Source organism: Theropithecus gelada, chromosome 8 (assembly GCF_003255815.1).
Source record: "Theropithecus gelada isolate Dixy chromosome 8, Tgel_1.0, whole genome shotgun sequence".
Taxonomy (NCBI): Eukaryota; Metazoa; Chordata; class Mammalia; order Primates; family Cercopithecidae; genus Theropithecus; species Theropithecus gelada.
In genome coordinates, this window is record NC_037676.1 from 109,456,955 (window position 1) to 109,477,257 (window position 20,303).

A 20,303-nucleotide genomic window follows, 5' to 3' on the forward strand; every position below is an offset into this window, starting at 1 on the left:
AGGGACAAGTAGCATCTCCTTTATGCTCCTTCCTTTTCCTCCTGTATACCAAACTCAAATTTTTAACACACATCCTCTTATTCTACATTCAGAGTTCCCAGAATATATTGTCCATTGTCACACGATAATGTGGCATTTAATAATTGGCAGGACATGACAATCATATTGTAGGGACATGGGCCTGAGACCCACTGCTTTGATCTACCATTCTAATGAGACTAAGCTTTCTTAATTCATCCAAGACTGAAAGTTTTTCTAAGATTGAGGCTTTAGTTCATTTGGTAGATTTTTGTCAATGATTCTATAACTTCATAAATCTCTAATTTAAATTTCACAAAATATGTATTAAAAATAAAATGAAGTTGCACAAATATTACTTTCAATTTTATTTAAATCAAATAATATTGTGTTGATATGAAAAACTTTGCAAGAAACCACATGAATTTTAAAGACAAAATTCGAATACCTAATTACCCTATTCTGAAATAATTAAATGCAAAGAATACATATGTTAACTTGCCATAAACATGTAGGTATTACATAATACACATAATGGAGTCATAAAACATTTTACACTGCTTTATTATAAATAATTGGAAACAATATTTCATTTTTCAAACCCAGACAACAAAATAGTAAATATCATGCTTTCTTTTTTTTTATTACTTTATTTTATTTTTGTAATATGAGTTTGGAAATAGTATTCTTTATCCAAAAACTGGTTTTAAAAAGTGTCTGTAGGAACACAAAAGGACAAAATACTCATTTTATTTCCCTTAATTGAAAACAGTCGAGAAGGTTTTTAGAGGAAGAGGCTTGCCTGCTATGGAGGAGCCACCAAGAATAGAAAAATGGTATAATACCTACAAATATCACTTGTAAGGCAAAAAGGGGTAGAATACAGACACATAAATATAAAAAAGACTTGATTGTAGACTTTAAAACATATTTTTCTTGACAATGTGAATAGCTTTATTTTTGCAAATGGAGGAAACCATTGAGGCATAGTGGATCAAGTCGCCAAGTTTGAAGCTGGCATTGCTACCTTGCCAACAACTGTCTCTTTTGTAAGAGAGGAGACCTAATAGCTTTATTTCAATTTTCTCATCCCATAGTGACTCATGTTTTAACAAAAACTGTTTACTGTTATAACCTCGGACACTTAGAGGCAGAGAAGACTTCTCGAAAAAATACTGTAGTAACTTCAAGCACCCCAAAAATTCACTTAAAATAGATTATCCCATAGGAATATTCCCATTAAGTTATTTATAGCAACTAGCAGTCAGAATTTCTCTTAGGTGACTATGATTAATTTTCTTTTTGTATATATTTCCTTTACATATAATAGTTTTGCCAATTTTTCCCCCCGATAATAATTTTTAAAAATTTAAAATTGCCTAAGGGAATGGACTGAAGGAGACAAATACGAAGAGTGATGTATTTCATTAAGGGATATAGTAGATTTCTTTGAGCACTTGTGTTTATTTGCATCAATTAAGGACAATGTTGCATATTCCAGATTAATTAGCTATTAGGTTTATTGCAGATATAAACATGCTATGTACAATGATATTTATAATTATTTTATTTTTCATAGACTTCAAAGTGTTTCTTTTATAGACACTGGAACAGTGTGAATCTGGTAAGTATGTTTCCATTAATTAGCAAAATTTAAATTAACAAGACATAACAGGGTGAGTATTGAAGTTCTAAAAACATTTTTAAAATAATGAAGTTACATGTATGTATACACATGCTAGTAGATACTGTAAAATGAACCTCTCCAGAGTACTTGCTTCAACTTAATATACTCCAAAATATTGCTTTCCTGTATAATATCAAAGGAAATATTAAATGCATGTATATTATTTTAAGAACTTGATGATATATTTTACATTCTTTTAGCTTTACTCAGGCTATAAATATATTTATGTATCATTCAATCAGTTTTTAGAGTAAATGGAAACCATAGTATGAGGTGGTAAGTTTTTACCACATACATCCCTACTTGATTATGTCCATTTTTTTTTTCTGAAAACTGTATCAAAAATCAGAGTATGTTTGTTTCTACTACACAGTTACTGTCCATGTACTACAATTCATTATGGCTTACAAAAATGGAATTTTCATTTGAAGATGGGTAAGAAGAAATCAGCCAGTAAGTATGACACTGGAATTAGGCTTCTGAAATCCATTAACATTTAACCAACTCAGAGGACAATGCTGTTCTAAATTTTTATCAAAATTGTGCAACAGTATAATTTGTTAGTAGGTTTGCATAGATATAACACCTTTTCACTGGTGTAATACATCTTTTCCAAAGGATTATGGCAGGCTTGTTTCTATTCTTCCTGTATATTCTCTTTTTCACTCTTTTTTTTCCTGTTTTACATGAAATTAACCATATTTATCATCTGGCTACCATAGTTCCAAAATAAGGTCCAGTAGTAGTTTGAAGCACAGCAAAGCTGAGCAGGTTCTTCCCTTTTTAAAGCTCGACAGTCAATGGAGTTTTCTATAGTGGAGCCACGTGAACACTGTTTCCCCAAGTAGAGACTCCTGTGAACTCAAAAGGCTCCAGATTCACAGTCAAGGACCTTGGTGACTTCACATAACTACCACTTATTGCTGGAAGGGAGACAATTTTGTTTGCTTCTGAAGTTTTCAAGCACTTTCTCACCTGGCAGCTTCTCCAGATTTCTTTGTTGTTTTTATAATCACTTCTGACATTGTGCTTTCAAAAATCTAAAGGTCGAATCATCATAGTTGTGGAACGTAAGGAGTAACTGGGCCCTTTGAAGTAGTGCCACTTTATCCCATTCAGTTTTCCATGGTTTTGTCCCGCAGTATAGAACATTCCGTTTAAATTGGAGGGGCCACAAGCATCAAACCACCAGCCTGAAAAAATAGTTCATGATAGAAGAGAGAAGGAGAGGCAGCAATTATAAGTAAATGGAATATTTGGAAATTAATGGCATTAAATGATGGGAAGCTTGCTTGTTTTTGTTATGCTTATTTGCAATTAGGAGGCATCAGTAAATACATTCCCAGTAGTGAAACTGTTTTAAATGACTTCTGATTTAAGATTTGTGTGACCCATCAGAGACAGCAATGCTGTCATGGAAAGCAGCTTTCAGTGTGACTCCACTGGGACTCACTTCCTCTTGCAATGATGGGAAGCCTCTGGGCTTCAAGATACAATCTATATAAGAGATGGATTTACATGTAAGACAAGTGCAATAAGGAAAATGTATATACCCATAAGAGGCATTCCATCTTAAGACTGTTATTGGGAATAGAACAATTAATTATTAGTAAAGAAATTCAGAAACTTAGACAAGCAACTGAGATCTAAATAGAAAGATATTCTCCATCTACTGCATATGTTTGTCAATAATTGGCCCTAAGCTGCTTCTAAAATTAATTGGATACTGTGCGATGACTATGATGCTCAAAAGGACTTTTAATTACTGTGCCCTCTCTGTAGTTTATAACAATAGAAAAAGTGTTCTGCAATAATAGCCATTCAGTTCCTGTACAGCTATATTTTGTCTATGGTTATTTAAGTGCTTTCCAAACTTAGTAAAAAGAAAAACAATTTGATGAGTAACATGGAAATTCTGTGCTTATATAGCTCTCTATAAGGATAACTGGATAACTCAGTTTTATTTTTTAAATAAATTAAGTTCTTAGATTTTTAGATAAAGCATAGTGTTTTTTCCTGTCTCCTGAAGTAACACTACTGAATCTTTAGGGAGAGATTTATGCCAGAGACATTCTGGCATACTTTTTATTTGGATACAGTTGACCTCTCTTAGATTACAGACTTATACCTAAGGGACTAATAGCTAAAGAAAGAGAAAGCTGTACAGCTGATGTTTAACTGTAACATGAGCACCATCCTGCAGAAACTTTAGAAAAGTTAAGTGGAGAAAAGCTAGTTCTCATTTTTCAACTTTAGAAGATGAATATAGCTGGCTTGTGTTTATAAAGTCACACTAGAGGCGTAACAAGCTGCATTAATCACCAGTTCATACTGCGGAACCACAAGGTATGTCTTGATGAATTTGGAAAGACACTATATTCCGTGCAGTTTTATCAACTGTATGCAAACAACATAAATGTTAATGTAGTCAAAACACGAGGGACAAAAAGGTTCTTGTTTGGCAAAAAAGGAGGAACTGCAAGTAAAATTCTACCTTTGTTTTTCTTAAGATTAATTCCCCTAATTTTTGATAAGTACAGCTGGTAAAAATGTGCTGTTTATATTATAAAAAGCATTCTAATATTAGTGAATTTATTTGCCCAAAAGACTTTTTCTAAAGGACTAAAATGAAACTCTAAGATGAAATTCAACTTGATTGCTTCTGTGTTTTAACTTTTCTCCTCCTTTTTTGTGACCTTCTTGAGGCACTTTTCCATTGCATTAATGAACTTTTTATAGTCTTTCAAATATGCACCATGGTCTCTCAAGCAAACACACTAACTCTATTGTTGAGACTGATGACGATTCATAGAATTCTCTTCCAAGTTGCATTAGGGTAAAATGTGTGTTTTTGTTTATTTGGTTTATAGAAAGTCACAAGAGTCCCAGAGGAGTACAGAAAGACGGACGTCTGTTGCAACAACAGCCTGGCAATAAAGAGCATAGGCTGAAAGATGCGTTCATCAGGAAACTTTGGGAAAACTTAGGAAAAAGACAAGAAACAGTAAGAGCCTGTGAGAGAGGTAAATTCATCTTGTGTATCTTCTTGAATGAATAAAGTGGGGTAATGTTTGCAATGAGTAAAATGGCATTTCGGAGACGTTGAAAGAAGGCCAGTATGGCTGTGTCACAATCAACGAGGGGGATAGTCGCCTGAAGCTGAGAGGGTCTGAAGCACATCACCCAGTGTTTTGTTCATCATCCTAAAAACAATGGAAAGCCATGGTTTGTATATTGGCCTATCTCCTGTACTTAGTAGGACACCTAACAAAGTTTGCTTCCCAAATGACCGGTGGGTCACTGCTGGCTTGTTAACTGATTGACTCTCTGATTGGTTCTCCTTGTGAAGTCTTTGTTGTCTGAAGTTGTTTAGCTTACTAAAATGCTATATTTGATAGATACCCCAATATGTAACACCTGTCCTTATTGTATCCATTTTTTTCTTTATGTATCCATTCAATATATAATTATCGTGAAATGTTGTTACACAGTACTCAAGACAGAAGTAGTCCTTGCCTTCATGAAACTCATTTCTAATGAGAGAAACAGATGAATATATGTAAGCAGGCACAAAAATTACTATTAGGTTGGTGCAAAACTAATTATGGTTTTTGTCATGACTGTTCTTGACAAAAAATGCAATTACTTTTGCACCAACCTAATATAAATTATGACTTAAAATGTCATGAAGAAAATAAGTAGGAGCTCTGAAGGGAATAACTCGAGTTTTCACACTCGTGAAAGAAGCTGATATTTAACGAGACCTGAAAGAGCAGAGAGGCAGCCCCAGGAAGATGGGAAAAGACCCTGATAAGCAGAGTACAGCACCCGCAAAGGCAATGAGGAAGAAAGCCAGCTTGGGATGTGTAGGGACATCAGTGCAGCTCGTGCACAGCGAACAAGAAATGACTTGCAGGAAATGAAGGTGGAGGAATAGGCAGTCCTGGAGAGAAGTTCAATGTTTATGGAACAATTTGTAGTTTAGCCAGCCTGCTTGTCCATGATGAGGCAAACAAGTAAAACATTCTCTACAGATGGGAACCACAATCGAACCAGAAGAACCAGATCTGCTAGGTTAAATGTTTCCTCAAACACTGTTTAGAGCCCTCATTCTCTATGATCTTCCAAAGCTATCCTGAGCATATGTGACAGCATAAAAAAAAGAAGAAAATTGAGTCTAGAATCAATTCTGCAAATATTAACCAATGGATAGAGATAGGGGACAGGAATTTTTGGAAACAAAATTTCTGACTTTAAAGCGTGCACAGTTTTGTGTAGGAGACAAACAAAATGCTACACATTGAGATGATAGCCGCTAAAAAAAGAGAAGAAGAAAATGTTATGGAAATACAGAGGCAGTAGGTGCTAACTGTCTGAGGGACCACAAAGCTCACTCATCCAACAGCTGCTCTGGGTCTTGAAGGATGGGTAGAGTTCACTGAACAGAAAGAGATTCTACACAGTCTGTACTCTGGAAGAGCAGGAGAGAGTGTCTGCCAGCAGGTTGGCTTGGCTGGAGTCCCAGTGGGTTAAAGGGTTGGAGAATACAGGGCTAAAAAATAAACAGGAGCGAGAACATAAAGGTTTTTATTACACCTTTAGACATTTTCTTTTGGGCAATGGGAAACCTGCAGAATGCCAGGGCAGAAGTTAGAAGACCCAGACTTTTCATGCTTACTTCATCAATTAATAACCAAGAGATCCTCCACAATAGTACCAATGGTATTTGATATTTACTGAATCGTTCACATGAAGGTATTTGTATGCATTTTCTCATTTTATCCCCCAAACAGCCTTAAGTAATGTGGCAAATACCATAATAAAGATACTAATGCTCACAGAGTTTAAGGAACTGTTTAATGTCACATTCATAATACATAGATTCTAAGAACTGACCAACCATTTTCACAGCACAGTTATAAGGATCAAATAAGATAATGCACTATTATAGCCTATAAAAAAAAAATCCTACTTAAGTGCCAGCTGTAAGTTATCTAGAAAATGGGGCAGAATGTTTAGGGCAGGAAAAAAAGAGACAAGACCTTGTGGAGCATCATAATAATTTAATAATAAAGGCAAGGTCATCAGTGCCAACGTATTTTCTTATTTGCTTAGTGGGGTTTATTAGAGAAATATGAAAATAATTAGACCCAAATAAGTACAGTTGTACAATGTTCATGTTATAAAATCTTGGCATTTAAGCTCCTAATTTTTTTAAATGTTTCATTTTGATTTCATTACAAATCAAGGAGTTTGAAATGTTCAATTAACTCTTTATCTTAAGACCAGTGGGCCATGAATTCTGTGATCTATCTCAGAGCAATTGATAATAAAGATGATGAATTAAGATGGAAGAAAATGAAATAAAAGAGCAATTATTTCTCATGACCATTTCAGTTTTATTATAAGATATCCTAACTTCAAGGTAGCAGAAGTAATTATTTCTGTGTAGGCAAGGATTCTCTGTTTTCTCTGATACATACATTAAAACAAATTAAATAATTTTTTCATATCAAATATTTAAAATAGTTTGTCCACTTTCTACCTTTATTTTTTAAAATTAAGCATGGCCAAGTCTTTTATACACAAATCCTGAAAATACGTGGTTTAAAGCATTTTTTCAAAGCAGGCAAAAGTATAGCAGAGTCCTCATTACTCATACACATTTCTTGTATTTATAAGTGATCATAGATACTCAGTACATATGATACATTTGCATGGGATGAAGATGTTCTATGAATATACAGAAGAGTATGCCTGAGTTTGCAGTTCCTCTCTGACAAGATACTGAATAGCTGAATTACATATTCTGTGCAATCCTGGGAAAATATTAACTTTGTATTTTGTTTATGCTTGGGAATAACAAATAAGAAATATCCTAAAGCAATTCATCTAGGGAAGGCACTTCAAGCCTAAAAGAACTCAATGATGCAAGCAAAGGATCGAAAAAGCAGTTACCATCTGCTATTGGGACAACTGATAAAATGTCTCAAATGTTTTTTTGTTTTGTTTTGTTTTGCTTTGGTTTGGTTTTTTTTGAGATGGAGGCTCACTCTGTCGCCCAGGCTGGAGTGCAATGGCGGATCTTGGCTCACCGCAACCTCCGCCTCCTGGGTTCAAGTGATTCTCCTGGCTCAGCCTCCTGAGTAGCCAGGACTACAGGTGTCTGCCACCATGCCTGGCTAATTTTTGTATTCTTTTTTTTAGTAAAGGTGGTGGTGTTTTGCCATGTTGGCCAGCCTGGTCTCAAATTCCTGACCTCAGGTGATGCAATCACCTTGGCCTCCCAAAGTGCTGAGATTGCAGGCGTGAGCCACCACACTCAGTCTCAAATGTTTTAAGGTTGGCAACTGCTGAGATGTACTTTGCCAAACATTTTTCTTCATAACTTGTAACCTCATGTATATTTTAATAAGAAATCTGAGATTCATGTTTCCAATTCATTTACACTTAACTCATTAAAATTTAGTTTTGTAATAACTATTCCAGGTCTTTTAAAATCATTTGTGTCTTTTATCTTTGAAGCAGAAAATTCACATTTTATCGCTAATAAATGAAACTTTGCCCAGAAAATAGGAATTTGATTCTCAACTTTGTACTCAGGAAGTTCAACTTTATTTGAATATCAGGAAACCTAACTCTTAAATTCTTCTGATTCTAAACAAAATGTCTCTCAACACTTCTTTTCTGTGATAAAATGTACAGCAAAATGAAAAGGTATATCTGTTTTTGTAGATTTCTTTTGTTCGTTTTCAATGCATGCATTCTAATCAGCAGTATGCAAAAGAACTTGCACAGAAATTAAGATTTTCATCTTTCATCACTAACTAAGGATGAGTTTAAACTAAATTGACTGGTGCCATCAATGGGATCATAATGGAAAAAATCTCTTGGTGAATTTATGTGGACAAAGTTGGCCCTACCCAAAGCCAGCCTCAAGAAGCAGCTGCATGGGTCTTGCATGCAGGAGGCAAAGGACCTTGCTAGAAGTCTGCATTCCTTCTGTCATCTCATACTATATCCCCTTCAGGCCAAGGACTTGTTTTTGTTTTTTGGGGGGCTGTTTTTTTTTTCTTTCCTTTCTCTTCTTTTTGTTCTAAATATGAAAAGCTGTTTACCCTGGCTAGGAATATTGAATTCATTTAAAACTTCTAGGTATTCTTTTACTGCCTCTCTTCTCCCTCATACTTCATTTTGCTTTTAACCATGTTTAAGTGAGGAAATGCTTGCGAAAAGATGCTGCAAACAGTACAATAGAGCTCTATCATTCTCTTTGAATGTCATTCTTTTTAATGGAAGCAGTAGAAAGAGTAGATAGAACAAAGGTCTCTGGAGGTTGAGTACCTGCATTTAAATTCTACTTCCGACAAAATTCTGTGACCTATGGCAAATTATCTAACTTTTCTGTATCTCAGTTCTTGCCAAAAGTATTATTGTGGTCTCTATTTCCAAGAGTTTTTGGAAGCTTCATATAAGTTATTAAATACAAATCATTTAGGATAATACAAACATATCTGTTAGAAAGAGTTCAATAAGTTTTTAAATATTATTACTGAGTACAATACAAAGTTAATTGGTTATTTTTCATCCACTGCCAATCATTAAGCTTTGGTTGTAGCCTTGCGTGAGAGGACTATCAGTTCTGATTCACCTTTTTCCAAACGTATAAAAGACATTTTCTGATACTCTTTGCTCTTTTCCTAATAAATGAAACTCTGCCCCAGAAAATAGGAATATAATCTTAAACTTTGCATTTTAGGAAGCCCAAATTTATTTGAAAGTTGGGAACCTAACATTCAAATTTTTACAATTCTGCAGTTTAGTCTTTGGGGTTATTCTTAAGTTAGTTTCAGTTCTTGATAGTCACCTCTTTGTTTCTTGTTTGAGCATAGAAATACATGTATGTATTAGGCATTTTAAAAATAAGTTCATGCAAGAGTCACATTTATACTAACATTCATTTACTTTATTTCTTTTCACCAGAATAATTTGTAATTTTGCAATGTCCTTTCAGAGTCTCTGCTAACATATTTACTCATCAAACCAATATTTATTGAACATATGCTATATGCCACACACTTTGGCAGTCACTTGGAATACAGTAGTGGACAGCACAAAATCCGTGCATTCACAGAACTTACATTTGTGTAGAATAGGCTTACGTTTTATGTACTAAATATAGAAATTGGGTTGAAATAAAAGTAATGCAATGTATATTTATATAGTCAATCTTACATTAGTCATATGGATCTTCTTTTCTCTCAATATTTTTACCTTGAAACTTAGAGAATTTTAGTTATCTGATCATGCTTAGCAGGTCCTTACTGGATTCTCAAAAATGCTAAGACGATTATATTTTCCCAAAGATCTTGTCACTTCAAGGTCATACACCAGTTGAAAAAACTGCTGGCTTCTATCATTTTCTTTGTCTTCTTTAAGATTATATAGTAGGCAAAGTGAGCATTTATCAACTCTCTGCTGTTAGCATCTGGAAAGTTCTAGATGTACTAAGAAATTTATGTGTATGGCTTTTTCCCCTCTTTAAGGACTGAACTGAAAAATATCCTTTGTTAGCTTTAGAAAGTCTTGTCTATCAGTTAACATGGTTTATGCGTTGGGAAAATAAATCAGAGTTTCTACTTCAATAGATTATTTCTATAGAAAGTTAGGTCACATTTTTACATAGCCTTTATATTATGTACTAAATATGGAAATTATATTGAAACTAAAGTAAGGAATGTAAAACAATAATGTATTTGTTTTTGTGGTTAACAATTTTTTTTTTTTTGAGACGGAGTAACAATTTTTAATAATTACAGTTTATGACAGATTTTTAGAAATAATTCTTTAAATATAATTTTAATAATTTTAGTTAACTGTAGCTTAAGCAAACTTTCAGAAATGCTGATTTTGAAAGCTCCTAATTTAGTACCAAAGATCGTTTGTTTTCTGCTGAAGGTAAGTTTGTTTTGAATGTGACAATCTAGTAACAAGAATTTGTTATTGTCTTAATTCTGGAATCAGAATTTTTCACATATTTATCTCCACATACAATAAATCTATACAAAAAGTATGCATTGAATGAGATTACATTTTCATTTTCTTAATGTTAAATAGTAGATAAAACTATTTCTTTTACATTTTTAATGAAACTTATGCTCTAGCCTGTCTTGCTCATTTCTTTAATAGTAATTAACCCCTTTAATAGGTGCTCATTAAAAATATCTTAAATTGACAGAAGAAAGCAAAGAAATAAGGAAGTTAGGAAATGAAGAACAAAGATCAAGTCCTACCTTCGGTCTAGCTGAAATACCTTCTGCTTTCAATTAAGCCTATTTCCTGCCATTCAGTCTTTTACCGATAAGGGTAATGATACCAGATTTTCCAACTAGAATTCCTCTTTGTACTTGAAGAAAACTAGGATAGTTAGTGGGAAATAAATCTTATTTTACTCTTAATTCCTTTTAGAAGAAACAAAGGAAAAATATATAAATAAAGAAGATAAAACAAAACTTTAATTGATAATGACAAAGAGCTATGAGTTACTAGCTTCAAAGAGTACGAAGTCTCACTGCTTAAGAGATGCTATTTTAAATAGGCAACAGGCTCAAATACTAAGTTTAAAAAAAAAGAAAGGAAAAATAATTAGATGAGGAAAATGGCTCTAAGGGAAACTTTGACAGAATAAGTAGTAGTGGTGGGGAGCATCTAAGTAGGACCTAAGTTCCAGGCAATACTCCAGTTACCTGGACTGTCAATGACATTCATCCTTACGTTCTCCAGTTCTTAGCTATCTAAATTCCACATTTTAGCTTTCCATAATAAATAACTTTGCAAGACCTGGATTCTTTCAAAGGGACATTTGATAAGGTAATGGCATTTATTACAAAAACACATTTACTTAGACTATTCCAGCACAAGCAATAAGTGGAAATATTCTCTCCCAAACATGTGTTTATTGGTGAGTAAGAACTGGGTCCAAGAATAATTATGGATGAAAGAACATGACAAAGTTCAATCATTTAAAGTAGAAATAAAATCATAAATCTGAGCAGTGAAATTTTCTCAATGACAACCAAGATGTACATTCTCCTCTTTGCTTTACTCCATATTTTCATTATTATGACAGAAATATGAACATATTGGAATACTCTTCTAAGGACACATTTGAAAGATTTTACTGTTGGTTTTTCATGTATTGTATTTATTTGGTAAGAAAAAAATACCTGTAAAAATAGACATGGAGAAAATAATATTTCAATATTAAAATGTGCAGGAAATTGAAAAATCAAAGTCCCTTTGTCCTTGTATACAGTTGCTGACAATTTCATTTATGAGATCAGGGATGTAATAAAAAGAAGAATTTTATTTCAGGAAAAAGCTCAAGACCTACCTTGTGTGTACCATTTTTTTAAAAAAAAAATCTTAGATTTGTAGCAACTATTTCTGGGGGTGAGGGCTGAGGGAGGAGTCATAAAATTACATATAGGAGACTTTTTAATATTTGATGATGTTAAATATGATGCCGAAATGATATGTTCAAAGCTTAAGGAAAAGAATATGAGGCCGGGCGCGGTGGCTCACGCCTGTAATCCCAGCACTTTGGGAGGCCGAGGCGGATGGATCACGAGGTCAGGAGATCCAGACCATCCTGGTTAACATAGTGAAGCCCCGTCTCTACTAAAATTACAAAAAATTAGCCAGGCGTGGTGGCGGACGCCTGTAGTCCCAGCTACTCCGGAGGCTGAGGCGGGAGAATGGCGAGAACCCAGGAGGCGGAGCTTGCAGTGAGCCCAGATCGCGCCACTGCGCTCCAGCCTGGGCAACAGAGCAAGACTCCATCTCAAAACACAAAAAACAAAAAAATAAAAGCAGAAAAGAATATGATAGAGGCAGAATCATAATAGGTTAGTTTTGATAATATTGGGGTGGGTATCATATTGAAAAGATGTCAACATAGGTGGCATGGCTGGGGTCAACGGGTTGTGATTTGATGATAGCAGTAATGGAAGGGTTGGCAATAGGGAGGAAGACAAAAGATTTATCTCAAACTGGCTGGGCGTGGTGGCTCATGTCTCATGCCTGTAATCCCAGCACTTTGGGAGGCTGAGGTGGGTGGATTACCTGAGGTCAGGGGTTCCAGACCAGCCTGGTCAACATGATGAAACCCTGTCTCTACTAAAAATACAAAAATTAGCTGGGCATGGTGGTGCCCACCTGTAGTCCCAGCTACTCGGGAGGCTGAGGCAAGAGAATCGCTTGAACCCAGGAGGCAGAGGTTGCAGTGAACTGAGATCACGCCATTGCACACCAGCCTGGGCAACTGAGTGAGACTTGGTCTCAAAATAATAATTATCCAAAACCTTCAATCCATACTTTTCCAAGCTCTATTCATTGATGAAGATAACGTCAACCTAATGATTTATTTCATTGGTTTTAAAATTTGAAAGTTATTTCAAGAGTTACAAGATGGTCATTCATGTACTACACTCATTCATGTACACTACTACTTCACTAATTCATGTACTACATTTTCTAATAGGTTTCTATGTGTCACAATCAGCTGTGCTAGATGTTTGGGATGAAATGGCAAACATTAACTGTCATTCATTTTCCTGAGGTACAATATAGAGATGAGTTTCTCTCCCTGCTGTCTCACAGAGTGGATCTGGAGTTCAAGTAAGATAGTACAACATGTGCAGCAACATGTAATATGTTATAATAATGGTAGTAATGTAGTGTTGGGAAAAGAAAATATTAGATTTGAACAATTTTTTCCTTACTAATATGAAAACATGTTTTGTAATAGAATTAAGACAGAAAGTATATTAGAACAATTGAAGGTGGTAGTGATTGTTACTATAGTAAGAGAGAGAAGCAGCAGTAAAACTGTGAGAGGAGAAACACTGAAATAGGAATTTCTCTTACAATTTTGTTTGATGCCAACTCCTTTCCTGCCAGACCCTATAACATTCTTGAGCAATAGCATTTGCCATTGGGTTTTATCTTAGTGTTTCCCAAACTTCAGTCAGTCATGTATCAACTTCACAGTTTTGCCATATCCACTTATAACTTTTATTAATATGGATCAATTTTTTCTTTAAATCAATTATTTGTTAAATACAGAATATTGTGAATGCATTCTAAAATGCAAGTTTATATCATTCATTTAAAGAGGAAACCAGCACCACTTGCTGTAATAGAAGTTAGACATAGCCAGATGCAAGGGTGGCTCATGCCTGTAATCCCAGCATTTTGGGAAAGCAAGGTGGGCAGATCACTTGAGGTCAGGAGTTCAAGACCAGCCTGACCAACATGGTGAAACCCCGTCTTTACTAAAAATAGAAAAATTAGCCAGGTTTGGTGGTGGGCGCCTGTAATCCCAGCTACTCAGGAGGCTGAGGCAGGANAAAAAAAAAAAAAAAAAAAAAAAAAAAAGAAAGAAAAAAGAAAAGAAAGGTAGATATGAAACTCATAAAATTAAAACAAAATAACATTATTTAATTTTAGGTATGTGCCATTGCTTAACCAAGGCTCTGAGACTACGGGTTTTTTTGTTTTTTGTTTTCTTTTTGCCAAGAAGCACCATTGGTAAGTGCTGAGGAAGTATTACAGATGTGATAGCACCAAACTGAGAATTTCTTTGTGGGGCAATCATAAGGCTGGAAAAATATTTAAAATGTACAAAAGGATTAACTTTCTTACTCTATGATATGATATTATTTAATGATGTCTCCTATACTAGCTAAAATATCTTGCAATGATTAATATTACATAGTGTAAAACTCTGGTATAGCTCGTCTGAACTGTGTTACTTTTGGTTTAACTACACCTCTTTATTTTTCTTATCTCATTTCAACAAAATGATCAATTAACTTACTATATAATTGCAAAGTAGTTTGTAAGAAGTAATTACTGTATATGCTGAGTTCCCAAACTATTGTTCATCTTACTAAGGGTATCAAGATGCTTATTTAGAAAGTAGAATATCTGGGACTTAAGAGACTAAAAAATGTATTCAGAACCAAGCTTAGCACACTTTCACTATTGATGTTGGGGGAGGATGCAAACCTCTAAATATGCTAGCAATGTCTTACACAAGAACGCAGGGTAAATTCGTGGACAGAACAAAATGATCTCTAGGGACTTGCTCTTAACTTTCCTGACCATAAGATCATACCCCGTTCTCATAGATAAGAAACCTTAAGCCCCAAACCAATGAAACATAGCTTAGAGAGTGGCCCCATAGGACTTACCTCCTGTTAACATGAGGGCACATTTGCACATACAGTTGTCATTATCAGCATCTTTAGTGCTGAAATCAGCACCATGTAAGATCAGGCTGCTCTGTTTTCCTGCTGTCCCAGTGTGACCTTTTAAATACAACCTGAAGTCAAAAAGAAAAAAAAGAAAGATAAGCCATTCGACAGAATAACAGAACCCAGAAGACCAACTTGTTGAATGTTTGCCTTTTCATCATTTTCTTCTTTCTTTGAACTCAGCCCTTCCAACAAACCTCTAGAAGATGCAAGCTATCTGAACCAAAAGAACAAAGGAAGGAAAAAGTTTATGTCATTATGTATGCTCAAACTCATATGGTTCTCTGATAATGAAGGATCCAGAAAACATAAAAACCTTGGTTTATTTTTTAATACAGGTATTAACCTCTAAACCTAAATGCTTTTTACAATGTCGATTCAGCATCTCACTCCCTTAATCCATTAATATATAATATTGCAGATGTGCTAAACATTATTCATAGCAATACAAGGAGTAAGTGTCATTGATTGAGGACTTGCTCTGTGCCAGGCACTATGCTAAATAATTTCCAGTGGTTATTTGATTAAATTTTTATATTAAATCTGTGATCCCTATATTAACATCCCCAAATTGTACACCAAGGTTTAGCGAAGCTATGTAAGCTGGAATTTAGCTTGTATGAGTCTAAAACTCAAGCTTTGAATCATTATGCATTCCCTGGACAAATGTTTGCTGAGCACAAGCTATATACCCGTTATTGATCTAGGCACTTAAGACATATAAGAAAACAAAACAAAAATGCATGCTTTTGAGGGACTTGTATTCTAGAGGTATCCCTAACATTAAATTCAAAATCCCATCTGTTTAATATGGCATTCTTTGAAGAACCTATCTTACTATTTAGAAACATTTCTTACATAAAACTTGCATTAACCTAGATCAGTGGCCCTCTAATGGTTGTGCATATAACAAATCATCTGACCTTTTGTTTAAAAGGCCTGTTTACTAATCCCAGGAATATTTGTTTTCAGCTAGCATCTCAGATTTCTCTGCAGACTGTCCAAAGAGAGCATTTTGTCAAGTATTGTCCTAGAATCCAAGAACTAGTGGACGAATCACAATAGTTGCCAAATGTAGCGCCCTGTCTGATGTTTGCTCATTTCCTACTGATCGTACACACTGCTTTCATATCCTTCTGGGCAATGTAGTGCTTAGAACAAATGTAAACTTGCTCAAGTCCTTCAGTGGCTTCACAGGGCTTACCGTACTAAACTGAAGTTGTTGTATTGACAGCTTGATGCCCAAGGTGTTCTCTGGCCTAGACTCTAGCCCCTCTCTCTCTAACTCTACCTAACACTGCTCCTGCATACCAGTACAATGTTTTCATCAGAATCATGTAGTAATATCCCCTTCAAATTCATATAGGTCATCACCTGCATGCCTGGATCTTATTTATGAATACTATCCACCCACAGTATAGTTAATGGGTGATTCATGTCTCTGTATGAATGAGACACTCCTAAAACCTAGGCTGGCTCTGAGCAAAACATTACACTACTATGAAATAGAATAATAAAGATCAATTAATATTTGGAGATATATTTCAACCTGTGTTTGCATCTAGGTATATGTATATATCCTATTGTTTGTGGTATTTGATATTATTTTTAGCAAAAAACAATATTATTGGATGTTTGTGCAATATTTTACAAATATTCTGCAGAGATTTTGAGCCAGAGCAAAGTATACAAGTAAACCTCAGTCAGCTTTTGTTGGTTCCAATAATTAATGGAACTTCTGTTTCACAGTAGTACAAATAATTTTCTAATGTTGAATTACCACACAAAAGCTTGTATTTCAAAACTCTGAGAGGCAGGTTACAAGTCATTGGTGATACAAAATTGCAGAATTTTTAAAGTGCCAATTCACCGTTCAGGTTGCAGCCAGCCCAAGTGGAGGTGGGTTTCACCAGGGAAAGTAAGGTGACAGATCACCAAAGGGAGTTTTGGGACATGTTACCTGCATGAATTCACCACCTTCCAGAGCTGGTGAGAACTTTCAATTTGATCACTCTTTTGGAGGTCCTTGACCTCCCAAAGACAGACACACATTGGCAAAACTAACACAGACTTTTGTCAGGCCTCCATTTGCAGTCAAAGTAGGAATATGGTGGGGACCCAGTCTCATGGTCTTCTTAGAGAGAATTTCACACAGAAAGCCAAATTATAATCAGAAAGTTCCTTGTTTGGTGAAGACAGAATCAGAATTGAGAGAATAAGTGAATGATTCCAAAATTAAGTAGCTACGTCTCTCCTAGCCTGAAATCGGCTCTACTGGGACTGGGAGAGTTTAGCCCATAAGCGCTCTTGAATGAGCAATGGCAATTTTAACTTTGATTTTTTGTTTCTCTGTGATTTGTAATGGCCTTCCTTCTTATGGTAAGTCAATGCCATTTTCTCTGCAGTAGCTTTAAGTTCACTAATAAAGACAGACTTCCCGGGATGCAATGATTTTCTATGGTGTCTTTTGCAGGGAATTCAGCACAAATGTTCGATTCTAAATAACAGACTGCTTGCTATGTGCTTGAATACATTGTTTATACTTTTATCCTTTCACATAAGAGTTACAATCTAAGTCTTATAATTTATAATTATTTATTTGTGTAATCAAGGCAATACAAATGCAAAATTATAAATTTGAGAAGAAAAGCAAAAAGAATAAAAATCAACCCAAATCTCATCACTGAGTTTAACTACTCTTGTCATATTACAGATTTTTAGTATTTTCCTTGTTTCTCCCCACTAAATATAAAATATTATTTATTTTTAAATATACATGTATCTGAACACATTCTTATAACATTTTGAACACTATAAGTAAAACTTCTGCACACAGCCCCATTTCATCTCTCTCTTTAGAGGTATCTTTCAAGAACAATCTCTCCCCACGTGAAAATACAAATAGAAATAGAATTATACTTTACATGCTTCTGTATGAGATGATTTTCAAATATAATTTTATGACCACTTTTACATGCCATTACATTTTTTTCTCTAACAGCATTGGGAAGCTATTGTATGAATATATCATCAGTTGTCACAAGATTAAGGCTGCCTTCAGGTATCTCTCTATATGTGTGCTGGTATAGGTATTAGGATTACAATAAAATCCACATTTCTTTCTTGACCTTTCCCCGTATGAATGTCATCAATGCTATGTTAGGCTCCATGAGTAAAGAGACGTCTTTCCAGATCTATTTAAGACTTGGAGGTCAGTTTCTAGTCTTGGCAGCTCTTCTCTAGATTATCAAAAATGATTTACAGCTAGTCTCACTGCCTTGAGTTTCACTCCTTCTTCCCCTTCTCCATGAAGTCCATGCAGCTCATTCAAAAACATGTGTCTCATCATTCCTCCATCCTGGTTAAAGTCGCTCAGTTGTTCCTCCAAAATTCAAAGATAAAGTTCAAATTCTTTACTGTGGTTTGCAAGGCCTGTGAAGTCTAGTCCTTGTCTACTGTCTACTTTTCCCATGTCTCACCCACTCCAACCCTCCCATGTCTTGTTATTTTCTGCACATACACATAGTGCTCTAGCCTTACCCACTCACTTATTCTCTCTAAGCAACACTCTTATTTCTCCATACATTTGCAAGTACCATCCCCTCTTCCTAGAAGGTACTCTCCAGGTTTGAACAGCTGCTGAACTCCTATCCATCCTTTAAGATTTGTTGCAAGTATAACCTCAAAAAGCATCAAATCAGCATCTTCATGATGACACTTACTTGCTGTATTTTAATTGTCTTTTCACTTATCGGTTTCCCATAATGAACTGTGAGCTCCTTGAGGCATAAACTATGTTTTACTCATCTTTGAATTGCCAGAATCTTGAAATCTTGAACAGTCTCTGAGATAGAGAAAGGCCTCAATGTTCATTGAATAGATGGATGATGGGTGCGCTAAGCAATTAACTTTTGGTAAGCTCAAGGTAGCAAGCAAAAGCAAACTCAAATATAAAGAGCTCTACTATCAAAATATACTTGGTCCATGTTTCAGAAGGACAGCTTTTACATCTCATTTAGTTAGGTGCTCAACATATCCACCTAGGTACCCACTTCATTGCCTATCCAACTCAAATGATTAAAAAAAATATATGTAGGTGTGTGTATGTGTGTGTATATGTATATGTATACACACACACATATACATTATATATATATATACACACACACACATATACACTATCTCATATCCTTCTTATTTTTCCAGTTTTTTTGTTCTTATTTTCTCAGAGACTCCAGAATATAAAAACATGAGCGAGGCACTATGCAGATAGAGTAAAGGAAAAAAGACTATGTCTTAATTCTTATTACTCCTTACATTTTATTGAATGATTTATTTGTATCGTATGAATAGCCAACTGAGAACAATTTGAAAGCAAACTCAAAATAAAAATATGCTTAAGGTTAATGTTTCAGCTAAAATTATTTTTTTAAAAAGAAATATTCTAATAAGGTGTGAACCTAATTTCTTAAGGTCCTGCCTTGAATAAACATTAAAACATAAACATAAAGCAGAAGTGGAGAGGAGTTGCAAGATGTGCAATGTAAACAGTGGCATATATTGGTTGGAATGATGTACGAGTAGAAGAGACTGATATTTTGAGGAGTAATGAATGTTTCGCGGTTCAAGACTTAGTAGCACTTGTAATTTACATGAAGTAGCATTCATCCCCCATGTTTATATCCTTAGCATGTCACAGAGGAGTGGCTTATGCTCTTCTATGGAAGAGACACACAGTCTCTTGCACTGGGAGATAAAGATGAAATTTCATAAAAATCATTTCTTCTAAACACTATTTTAAAAACTTTGCAAATGAAGACAACTGTGCTTCTGTGGAATCCCAGAAGGACTCTGGGAGAAACTATACAGTCCAGAATAGGTCCCCTGCACAGTTCAGGGGCTCATTCTTTCTTAGCAGCTCTTTAGCTAGCTCAGAGTCCCAATTTTTGGCCCAAAGCCAACAACCACAGCTAGTTATTTGATACAGGTAAATTAAGGACCAGTCACTCATTAATGCCAAGTATTTCTGTAATTAGATTAGAAAAACAAAACAACAAAAAAAACTTGTTTGAGTTGAGGCTCAAACAGAACATTTGGATGATTCTTTTTAACACTGGTTCTGGCTAATATCTAAAGTCCTTATGTGTAATTGACTATCTGTGGCTTTCTCTATGAAGCTAATAGTTGTTCCAAATAGACTTTCAGTTTATGAAAGAAAAATCAATATACAGGACGGCTTTGCACCTGACTACGGTGACAGTGAAGTGGAAGTGTGAAAC

The 20,303-nt window shown here is 35.0% G+C and overlaps 1 protein-coding gene across 3 annotated transcripts in view; it reads right to left on the minus strand.

Moving 5' to 3' along the window:
• Window positions 1-362: 362 nt before the first annotated feature.
• ANGPT1 (angiopoietin 1) overlaps window positions 363-20,303 on the minus strand; it is a 249,369-nt gene continuing 229,428 nt past the window's right edge. Inside the window, exons 8-9 of one of the 3 annotated variants that reach the window (XM_025395173.1) lie at window positions 14,962-15,092; window positions 363-2,898 (exon numbers count right to left, since the gene is read on the minus strand). In XM_025395173.1, the coding sequence (XP_025250958.1) occupies window positions 2,738-2,898; window positions 14,962-15,092 (292 nt within the window). In that variant the 3' untranslated portion in view covers window positions 363-2,737. The remainder of the gene's footprint in view (window positions 2,899-14,961; window positions 15,093-20,303) is intronic. The other 2 variants (XM_025395176.1, XM_025395174.1) reach the window with 2 other exon arrangements.